The sequence below is a fragment of the Orcinus orca genome, chromosome 10 (genome assembly GCF_937001465.1).
Source record: "Orcinus orca chromosome 10, mOrcOrc1.1, whole genome shotgun sequence".
Lineage (NCBI taxonomy): Eukaryota > Metazoa > Chordata > Mammalia > Artiodactyla > Delphinidae > Orcinus > Orcinus orca.
This window is the reverse complement of record NC_064568.1, coordinates 64078837-64091055: the sequence shown is the minus strand read 5'-3', so window position 1 is coordinate 64091055 and position 12219 is coordinate 64078837. Positions and strand designations below refer to the sequence as shown.

The 12219-nt window shown below is 37.3% G+C and overlaps 1 protein-coding gene across 2 annotated transcripts in view; it reads left to right on the top strand.

Moving 5' to 3' along the window:
- Nucleotides 1–12219, top strand: part of FAM83B (family with sequence similarity 83 member B) — an 87542-nt gene that overhangs the window by 14597 nt on the left and 60726 nt on the right. For both annotated transcript variants that reach the window (XM_004267772.4, XM_049716226.1), the window contains one exon: nt 4897–5400. In XM_004267772.4, coding sequence (XP_004267820.1) covers nt 4957–5400 — 444 coding nt within the window. In that variant the 5' untranslated portion in view covers nt 4897–4956. The remainder of the gene's footprint in view (nt 1–4896; nt 5401–12219) is intronic.

Genomic DNA, 12219 nt, shown 5'->3' with positions numbered 1-12219 from the left:
GAGTTCTGTTCCGAGAGTGTATTCCTCAGTCCAATTTGTTCGTTAAGTCCAACAAAGTTAGCCTATGTACCCAGCTAACACAATCAGAGGGCAAGCTGCAATTTCACTCACGCCTGACGTTGATGGAACCCACGTTTGCATCTTCGACACAACTTGAAGGTTTGTTATGTAGGGGACTTACTGTAATTTGGGAAGCAGGCTTTGAACCTGGTGGTGTGAGCCTACACACAAGCTCTCACCCTCCCAGCTATGTGTTGTTTTTGTTTTTGCTTTCTATTCAAGGCAGATGAAATTGCTCATCAGTATAATTTGTTTTGAGGCAATTGTAGATTCACATGAAGTTGAGAGAAATAATACAGAGGAATTCGTTGTTATCTTTTACCCAGTTTCCCTCAGTGGTTACATCTTGCAAAAACAGTCATTCTGTATCACACCCAGTATATTGACGTGGATATTGTCAAGATCCAGAAAGTTTCCATCACCACAAAAATGCCCCTTGTTGCCCTTTTATAGCCACATCGACCCCTTCTTTATCCCCTGGCATTCGCTAATCTGATCATTTTTATAACTTTGTCATTTCAAGACTATTTTATAAATGAAATCATGCAGTGTGGAATCTTTGGGAGTTGGCTTTTTTCACCCAGCGTAATCCTCGTGAGGTTCATCCAGGTTGCTGCAGGCATCAGAAGTTAGTTTATTGTATAGCTGACTAATGTTCCATGGTCTGAGGTTACCACGGTTTGTATAATATTCACCTGCAAAGGACATTTGAGCTGTTTCCAGTTTAGAGCTATTATTAATAAAGCTGCTATGAACATTCATGTACAAGTTTGTTTTTTTGCGGTACGCGGGCCTCTCACCGCCGCGGCCTCTCCCGTTGCGGAGCACAGGCTCCGGACGCGCAGGCCCAGCGGCCATGGGCCACGGGCCCAGCTGCTCTGCAGCACGCGGGACCCTTCCGGACCGGGGCACGAACCCGTGTCCCCTGCATGGGCAGGCGGACTCTCAACCACTGCGCCACCAGGGAAGCCCCATATACAAGTTTTTGTGTGAAGATAAGTTTTCATTTCTCTGGGATCAACCCCAGGCGTGCAATTTTTGCCTCGTGTGTTAGTTGTGTATTTATATGCAGTTTTATAAATGAACCTGCCAAACTGTTTTTCAGAGTGGCCCATGCACTGAAATCTATTCTTTTATACCTTGTTTATAGCTTTTGTGTTTACAGATTTAACATTTGGAATTTATACTTCCCTCAAGTCACACTAAAGGTTTGATATCAAATGCAGTGTGTAGTGGTTTGGGGCCTGGATTTGAATCATGTATTTTCCAAGGCTCTTTTTCTGGACTGAGTCACTTAAATAGCAGCCGAGCCTAGCACTCTGCTCAGCTTTCATATCATGGCAAGATTTTATTTTTCTCTACTTATTAACTCTATCCTGTATGTTGAAAGAATATACTTTCTAGGAGTTTTTAATGGTTATGAATTAAATAATGCTTTTTGTATGTTTAAAGGTACACCCAATTCATTTTATCCTCAATTATAGCCCTTCCAATATTTAATAATTGAACTTTTGAAAGTATTATAAAGTCTATAACTAAATACTGTTGCTATTTTATTGCAGTAGCTGTTTATGTAGGTGCCATTACCTTGCTCTCCTCCATTAAAATTTGTTTGTAGATGGCTCCTTTATAAGTATCCCTTGTAAACACCTCTTGCAATAAATGGATATCTCTAGACATTGAAAGATAGCCTCTCTCCAGCAGGACAAATCAAGTGTATTTATTTCTTAACCCTTATAAATCATATCTCAGCTTCAGTGCTTATGGCTGTTGTATTTTTCCTTTGGTGTGTTTTTCTGCATCATTTCTGGCTTTGCTATTTGATTAGTCCTGTAGTGTTTTGCTTTTTTCTCATTTTCAATTGTTTTTTCCTTCATAATTAACTTTCCACTTTATCCTCCTAGTTTTATTTTACTTTCCTAATCCCTCCGATCTTTATGATATCTCAGCTTACACATAGTTCAACAATAAATTTTTTATAGTTGCAGAGTGTATATATATGCGTAGGTAAAGCTAAGAAATGAATATAGTTTTTTAAAGCACTTTTTGCATTTTAATTTCCAGATAAGTCATAGGCAGTTAACATCATAAGTTATAGGAATTCAAAAGTTAAATTTTAAAAGTTTAAAAATGAGTGCTCAAAAAACTTGGGATTGTTATGAACAATCAGAAGTTACCTACTGTTTTTAACAATTACAGATAATCTGTGTGATTTTCATGTCATCCCTGGATATTTGTCCCTTCATGGACTGGAATTATCAAGTGAGAACCACACCTCACTAAACCTTAGGGAACTATACTTTCATCAAATGGATTGATCTTCTCAAGCAAATAAAAACCTTATTTCTTTGTTAAAAATGAGTGTTATGTGCCAAAGAGAACTGTAATGAACACCAAAAAGTCATCAATTAGTAGTATGATATCATGCGTAGGAAGTGCGCAACTTGATGAAGAGTTCTCAGCCTTGGCACTGTTGACATTTTGGACCAGAGAATTCCTTACTGTGGGTGGCTGTCCTGTGCATCCCTGGCCCCTACACACTGAATGCCAGTAGCACCCTCCCCACAAATCCTTATAATTAAAAACATCTCCAGATATTGTTCTTGTTTGGGATGGGCGTGGGGTCAAATCTCCCCTGTTGAGAACCACTGGACTCAAATAAAATGTCATTCGAAAGAAGATGGCACCTTATACAAGATTGAGACATTTATGAAAGTTTCCTCATTGGCTTCCTGGTGCATGTCAATAGATTAAGTTAAATGTAATTAGGTAATAAAAGAAACAAATTTTACTTCTTCATACCGTATCTCTCACATGAGCAGACAGCTTGGTATTTATTCCTCCTTCTGCCCATGGAGGAGTGAGAGTGTGTTACCCAAAGCTCCACCATAATACCATGTGGGGCAGGAAGACGGTATTGCCCAGAACTCAGATGCCACATTGCACAGCCTGACGGTCTTGGGACCCAGGGACAGGTTCAGTCTCCTTGGCCTGGATCAAGTTATGGCTCAAGCTGAGGACCCTCTAGGAGACCAAAAGGGACATGTTCTGTTTTTATTTTTGTATCAGATTTACTCTTTAGGCTTTCATTACTGCTAGATTTTCTCTGTAAAAACTCTGAGCCTAGGGATGGACGTAGGCTTATCTGCACTAAAATAGTAACGTAAGGTACCCTGTATCTTCCTCACTCCTCATCTCTGCCTTCCTATATGCTGGATCTTTTTCTGATCTTTTCTCCCCCAGCAGAACTTATGACCCTATTTATTGTCCATTCCTTCACGACTTCTGTCTACGAGTAGTGACTCTTGTTACATATTTTCAGGTAAGGAGTTAATAAATGGTAATGGCTTCCTGGGTTACCCTCCCAAATCAGATTCAATTTTTGGTAAACCTGAGACCAAAAAGTCTGAGTGAAGTGGAAAATTGTAAACTAGGGCACGGCCACTGACAAAGATGTTTTTGGTCAAATAAGCCCTTTTGTGCTTGTAGCACATCATAGGGTTGTACTTTGTTTGAATCCACACAATGAAGATCCTGATTTCAAAAGCCTAGAAAGTCCCTTATTTGATTGAGATAAGGTCCAGTCCAGTATCTCATGCAGGGAATTATGGAACAGATAACATTTTGTGGGCATGAGGGATGGGGCATGAGCTCAGATAGGCAGATTTTAATTCCTATGAGAAATCTGAATTGTCTTTGATGTCCTGAAGTTTTTTATCACCTGTATGTTGTCAAGCCATCAAATTTCAGGAGTTCATGCTTTGAACCATCACTTGAATATTCTTGTCACGTCCTCACTGAGACTTTGAACTCTGAAAGACTCTCCTAGCTACTTGTCTCTCCTCCACTCCCCTGATACTGCCAGACTAATTGTTTTAAACACAAGTTTTGCTGAATCACAACAGTCTCCAGTGGCCCTCCACACCTGGCTCCATTTTGTCTATTCAACTTTATCTCCTACCCCTAATAATACAAGGATCCTAATTTCCAGCAGACCAAGGTTTTTATTTTTGTTTTTTTTTTTGTTTTTTTAAAATTAACTCCTGAATGTACCAAGGGCATACCTGTTCTGTGCTTTTCTTATGCTTTACATTTTTATGTGGGATGAAAATATTCCTTCTTTCCACCTGATGATATTCTTACTCATTGCCCCAGGTTCACCTGAAGCCCCCCTCCTGTGCAAGGCTATCCGTAACTCTTTTATTCCATATTGATCTCTACTTGCTTTTATTCTGAAAGCATTGACTACAGACAGTACTCATTTTGGCCCTTAGCAATATATGTCTTTGTTCAAAGTGGGTAACAAACAGTTTTGTGTGTACATTTTGCCTCTTCATCTAATTAATAAGTTCCTGGAAAACAAGTGTTCTGTGCTTTTTATATTTCATCAGGATATATGTATAACAAGTAATCAGTAAGATTTATATAAATGGCTGGCCAGGCATTGGTTTTCTTCTAATTCTATTTTAAAATATTTTAAAACCAAAAAGAAACTGATCACACCATGTGTAATCCCAGATTAAAGGTAAGGAGGGTGGACTTTCTGGATATCAGAAAAGGAAGATGTATTTCCTTAGATGAGAAACTAAAGTTAGAGGTAACCTGGAAAAGGAATATCAGCTAGCAGTCTGTGAATGGGATTCTGTTTAGCTTATTTGTGATAGATATGTGAATTATGGTATTATTATTGCCACTTTGGATATGAAATGTATGTCATATTGAGCTACTGGTACTCATTTTTATGAGTAAATGTAAAAATAACAGTTGACATGGATTATGAAACATTTGATTACAGAATTCTAACTGATCTTGATTTCCTTCTTTTTAAATACCCAGATACCTCTCATCCCTGCACGAATGGACATTTGAAAGTGCCATTGTCAAAGGTTTGCAAGCATGGAGAACTCATCAATGCTTTCCTCCTTGAATGACGAATGTAAATTAGACAATTACATTGAACCTCACTATAAGGAATGGTATCGAGTAGCTGTGGACACACTGATTGAACAGGGGTTAGATGCATACCAAGAATTTCTTGCCAAGGAACGAGTGTCAGACTTTCTAGCCGAGGAAGAAATTAATTATATTTTGAAAAATGTTCAAAAAGTGGCACAAAGCACAGCATATGGTACTGATAATTCCTGCGATGATACCTCATCTTCAGGGACTTACTGGCCCGTTGAGTCTGATGTGGAAGCTCCAAATCTTGAATTGGGCTGGCCATATGTGATGCCTGGACTCGTAAGGGGTACCCAAATTGACCTCCTCTTTCATCCACCAAGAGCACAACTATTTACAATTAAGGAAACCATTCGGAAGATGATAAAAGAAGCAAGAAAGGTAATATTTCTATTTATAAATGAAAAATTTGAAATGTGGAAAATCACCAGAGTAGTATAACAGACATATATGTTAATAAAAGAGTCTCTATATGTATAGACCATGCCTATTTCAGGAAATATATATATGGATACGTAGAAAGGTTGTAACTTCCCATACCTTGTAAATATCTGAGAGTGGTGTTGGGTTCCTGCTACAGGTGGAGATTTCCTTCTCTTCATCACGTACATGAGAGATCTTCACCCATGAAGGCTGAGGTGTATGGACCGGAAAAGAGATGATTTGATGTATTCATAGCCTAAATCACTTACATTTTCCTTAATCTCTGAAAGGAAATATGTGGTTGGCAAATCTGGTGAATTTTTCTTTGTTCTTAACAGGACTGAGCCCTAATTCTTGCTCTGGATATAGTTTATCCTATTAAATAAAGCATAGATTTTCTTATTTATTTCCTAAGTTGTGTGAAAACGGTGAAAAATCAGGCTTGATAATGTAAAATTCTAAAGTAAAGTCCTGAGGTGCTTAGCATTTTAGGGCCTCTGTACTCTCTCTTAAATATTTATATTGGTTTATAAATCTCAGAAATTCTATTTTAAAGCTCAGATAAAACTGTAGAAATGTTCTTTTAATCAATCTAATAAAGCTTCTTGGGAGTTTTCTATGTACTCACCACCATGACGGATGCTTTGGAAACTACAACAAAATTTCCCAGGCTGTTTATTGAGTTTTAAAATATATGAACAAAAAGTTATGATTGTTAACTATGAAGTGTCTATTTCTTAGTTATGGATACTATACAGTATAGAAATTTAGACCTAAAAGGGGCCTTGGGATGCACACATACACGGCATTGCTTTCTTTCATGTCAACAAGACACAGAGATGCTTGGGAAAGCATGCTTTTATGAAGTACAGACATATTAGACCCTTGAAACCCACAGGGACATGGTAGTTTAGAAGACAGGCAACTAAGAGCCTCCCGTTCACATTAGGAAGACACAGTGTTCCAAGGCTACTGTCAAACTCAGGCTTTGCAAAAGTAAGGTGATTTTTTTTTTCCCCTGGACCTTTTAAACTCAAATAACCTGACCTTGTAACCACATTAACTCCTTTAGCAGGGTTACATCAAGGGAGCACTAATCTATTCCAGTTGTTAAACATTAGCTATAGAATCAGGTACACGGTAGGTGTCCAAACTTTCATTGAATGAATTGAACTGTCAGTTCAATTTTCTGAATTGAACCATGAGGATTTTTAAAACTGGACTATCCTGTGCTCTGAGAACAAAGTATACAATTGTATTTTGTGAAACAACAGAAGTCAAGAAAATATATGAGTCCTTGTAAAGGTAAAACAACAAATATCAAGTACGAACATTTGTGAATTTCTGCTTGGGGAGACAATATGTTTTTGAACTACAGTGTTAACTGAAAATTGAAAAATACATCAGTGAAGCTTAATATTTGTTATTATGGTAAACTTAGTAGTTATGAGTTCATTAGCCTGCACCACAGCTAATCTCCTATGGGGCATTGCATTTCTGTGGCACAAAATGAAATTCAGGAGCTAGCATGAGTTCTTGGGCTAGCACTTACTGGAAACTGAACATTAGTCATGACCATCTGATGTATTTTTCTTTCTAATGTGGCAGCTATTTATTTAGTGAGCCTCTAAAAGTAATATCCTCTGCCTGGTCATCATCTGCTTAGAATTCCTACTTGAATTAGCAAGCTGAGGAACTCAAAGTCCAAACTGTAAAACAATAATGTAATGCGTTGCTTCTCTTTCACCAAATCTAAGTGGCATAAAATAAGAAAGAATTCTACCTTTATACATACCCAAGGTATGTATATTACCTTGTATATACATATCCAAGCTGAATTCAAAGAAAGAGAATTATTTGAACTTTATAAGTTGAGTATATTGAAATTGAATATAAATCATAATAGATTACTTAGTTGTTTTCTTTCCTTTTTTTTTTTCCCGAAAGCATTGGAGAATGTGTTTGTTTCTAATCAGATGCAATAAATATTGAGGTTAAATGGGCTATAAATGCATGGGATGTATATTTTGTGAATATTTTGGAAATTTCTTCATATGTCACTATGTTAGTTTAAAGATTTTTGAAGGATCCAATACTTCAGAGAAGAAAAAGTTATTGATCACATTTTTACAAAATTTTAGACTATTTAGCCCATAACTGAACAAGGTCCTGTGAAAAATGTTAAAATAAGAAGAGCAAATATTATTATGAAATACCAGCTTGTTGAAACACGTTGCCTTTTAAATATTCTGCCTGCTTTTCATGACTATCATTTATTCAGCAGGTAAGTTAGGCTCTTGTAAACCTTCAGAATCAAGCCTGTTAGTTATTATGATAAACTTCTTTATTCTGAACTATTTTCAGAGGACAAATTCTCTTTATTGGTAACTCTCAATGAATTGTCATGACAGGATGAAATGTATGAAGAGGATGATCTTTTTTTCATAAAGTACTTGAATAATGTGTATTTTAGTGAATAGAATAAAGTTTTTTGCCTCTGTGAAATTATTTTGTTAATCAACATTACGAAACTCTATGGAGCTATGAGGCCATAACAAGTAGAGCTAGGAACCAGCAAAGCAGAATCCAGGAAATTATCTCAGAGAAGAACTTAAATTCATTTTCACTGCTCTGTTTGCAATTAAGATAAGGTGCTTATGAAAATAAATGTCATATAATGGAAAAAAAAAATCTTAAAATAATAGAAAGGAGCCAAAAGCAGTTTTCTTAGAGGTCCAAGCATTTGAAGTCTGATCATAACCACTGAAAATATTTTGTTTTTGAATTTCATTAATTTATATGCATTAGTTTTATTATCTCTGAATCATTCTGTTTTTATAAGCAGAATATAATCTTTATAGTATTTCAAAAATCCATAAATTTGTTTGTATTTGTTCATTTCATTTATGTCAGTTGTCACAGGTTATTCAGAGATATTTTTTTTTTCTTCTTTTGTTTCCATTTCTTTTTTTTTTTTTCTTTTGTATATTTGCTTATTTGGCTATTTGACAATTTTCCTTTGGGAAAATCTAATTACAGGTAATACCCTGTGCCCTAAAATGGTCTTATTTTTATTTACTGGCTCTTTCCTAACTTCCATTTTTCACTGTGTGGTTGACATAATTAAATTTGGTTCAACTTTATAAAGTCTGATAGCATCTAGCAAGACTTTTCCCAGGTAATTGTCTGTCAAGAGGTGTCCCCAAGATGATATATGCATTTATTCCTAATTACTTCTACTCTGTGTTATGAAAATGTCCCCTCTAATTACTTTAAAAAGTCATCTTTCACTAAAGTCATTTTTCTTCTGTCCACTCAGTGATAAATATCCCTAAAGTAATCATTTCTGGTAGTCTTGAATATGTAAATGTTTAACCAGAATGCTGTTGGCCTCTGTTTCCTAATTCTAGGCTAGCATCTTCCATTAGATGTGACTCTTACTCTTGTGAAATATGGAGTCGAGAAGATACATAAGCAAAAGTCTAGTGAGAATTAGGGCAGAAGTGATTCCTGAGGTGCTCTGTCCTCCATCTCCTGAGTTCAGATCTTGGTTGCTCCCTGAGTCACTGTTCCTAGGCGTGTCTGTTACAGCCTCAGAATTCTTAGTAATACAGAGAAACATTTACTACCAGGTGGCCCATTGCCACAAAAGGGAAGGTGGACTAATGATGGGGGCTTCTGGGATTTGATGGGTGTTATAAAAGTAGCACTGGACTAGAGGCTTGATAGCTAACTAGTTATGGATTGAACAAGTCATTGTACACCACAGGTATCTTCACTTGTTTAATGAAAGACATGAAGCAAAGCATTTTAGGGTTTTTTAAATCGAATGTTCTTATCCAAATCTCTAATAGCACTTACCACCTCAAGATTATTTCAATATGTTATACTGAATTAGTTCATTATATGAATAATAATAATTGTGTCATAGTGTGTCACTTTCATCACTATTACTTTGCAGCCATATCCTGCCCAGCTAAGTGATATTTATGTGTTTGTCAGTGCCTTTATTAGACTAGGGTTATCTCTCTCCTGATATTCCCAATTTTTATTAAGAATTTCCTCTCTGCACCCTCCCTATTCCAACACAAAGAATATTTCTTTGTTTAAATTTGAGTCAAAATTAGTTTCTTCCAAAAAATAGCTTTTACTTAGTAAGATTTAATGACATTAGTATCCTGTGACATTAATTTGAACAGCTTTTCTTTGAATAAAATGCATTATATGTGTGTGTATATACATGTGTGTGTGTGTGTGAGAGAGAGAGAGAGAGACAGAGAGACAGAGAGACAGAGAGAGAAAGAGACAGAGAGAGAAAGAGAGCGAGAGATCTTGTTAAAAATCTTTTTAAAATTGTACTGACTTTACCATGTTAACTCTCACTGTGTCTGCATGGGAATACTCTCTATATGCCAAACTCCTGGTTCTCTACTTGTATCCTCCACTACTAACAATAACCCTGATGATTTTAACACAGTTACTTAAGGGAGAGGAAAGAGGAAATAAGATGCTCTTTACCCTTATTGCAAAGTAGGGTTTTGAGTTTCCTTGATTGACTTGATAACTTTCACAGGCAGAAAGCTGCAGCCTCTTTTAATTGCCAATTTCAAATAATGCTCTTTTTCAAAGAGACTTCATGGAATGACATGAAGGCTCTGAATCTCAGAGTCAGTTAGGGCTGGGTTGAATCCCAACTCAAACAGCTGTTTGCACTAGACATTATACTATAAACTCTCTGAGCTTTAGTTTTCTCATCTGTAAAACGGAGATGCTAATACTCCATAGGATCCTTGAGAGAGTGGAATGATTTGGCTGACATATCTACCATGACACCTCCACATGTTTAATACCCTGCGTGTGGTGTTGAGATGATGGCGACCCCTTCTTCTCCTCCTTCTACTTTTCCTCTTACTACATTACTCCAGACCTTTATTTTGTCAAAGAATCCATCAGCCTGTATTTTTAAAATTAATTTTTATTGGAGTGTAGTTGCTTTACAATGTTGTTAATTTCTACTGTACAGCAAAATGAATCAGCTATACATATACATATATCCGCTCTTTTTTGGATTTCCATCCGATTTAGGTCCCTACAGTGTATTAAGTAGAGTTACCTGTGCTATGCAGTATGTTCTCATTAGTTGTCTGTTTTATACATAGTATCAATAGCATATATGTGTCAATCCCAATTTCCCAACTCCTCTCACACCCCCGCTTCCCCCTTGGTATCCATACATTTGTTCTCTACATGTGTCTCTATTTCTGCTTTACAAATAAGATCATCTATACCATTTTTTCTAGATTCCACATACATGCATTAATATACGGTATTTGTTTTATCAGCCTGTATTTTTGCATCACTGTGATTTGGCATTTCTTCTTTAAAAGTGAGAGCAATGAATGACCAACTCCAGTATCTAACAAGACAGCATCTTATCAGGAATGCCAGCCAGGGTTATTAGCTGTTGTTGAAATGACTCAAACCCATTTCTGAAGTATTGTGGTGATTATGTACACTGCATTAGCAATCTACATAGCATTTTCCCAGTATTACTGCTTAGAAAGTTCAAAATGGGAAAATTTTGATTCAACATAAGTTTGTATATTTGAAAATAAGACCCACTGTGAAGACAGCTTAGATGTATGAATTTTATACTCTGGATGTGCAGAAAAGGCATCTCTTTTATGGACAGGTATTCAGAGTTGAAGAAAAAATTATAAACCTGCTTTCTTACATAAAGATCCAAAGATCTGAAAAGATACAGAGTTCTGGTGAAAAGCTAAGGTGGAGGTAGGGGAACATTCTGTAGACCAAGAGGAAAAAAGGTATTCATTCCATTTTCATCTTGAATTTTAAAAGTGATAATTTTATTAGATTTTTAAATAAAGACATTATACAAGGGTTCCATATTTATAAAAAAGAAGAGCAAGTTTTTGTAAGTTTTTAAAGTTCATATTTATTATAGACCTGCCATTTAGGGTCAAAAGTTGGTTTAAGTAACTCTTGAGTTTATGAACTATTATTACTTACTAAATATTCTGATGTAATTCAAAAAGTAATATTAGGTATATTATTTAAGGTCTACCATAATTAGTCTTAGATTAAAAGACTTTGCTTTCCTGATAGAGTGGCTGTTTTTCTGCTCTGTGGAAGCAAAAAATCTGGTGTATGAAAAAATAAAAAAAAATTGTTGGAGGACTTCCGGGAAGATGGCGGAAGAGTAAGACGCGGAGATCACCTTCCTCCCCACAGATACACCAGAAATACATCTACGCGTGGAACAACTCCTACGGAGCACCTACTGAACGCTGGCAGAAGACCTCAGACCTCCCAAAAGGCAAGGAACCCCCCACGTACCTGGTTAGGGCAAAAGAAAAAACTAAACAGAGACAAAAGGATAGGGACGGGTCCTGCACCAGCGGGAGAGAGCTGTGAAGGAGGAAAAGTGTCCACACACTAGGAAGCCCCTTCGCAGGTGGAGACTTCGGGAGGCGGAGTGGGGGAGCTTGGGAGCCGCGGAGGAGAGCACAGCAACAGGGGTGCGGAGGGCAAAGCGGACAGATTCCAGCGCAGAGGATCGGGCCGACCGGAACTCACCAGCCGAGAGGCTTTTCTGCTCGCCCGCCGGGGCGGGCGGGACTGGGAGCTGAGGCTCCGGCTTTTGTCGGAGCGCCGGGAGAGGACTGAGGTTGGCGGCGTGAACACAGCCTGCAGAGCGTTAGTGCACCGCGGCTAGCCGGGAGAGAGTCCGGGGAAAAGTCTGGACCTGCCGAAGAG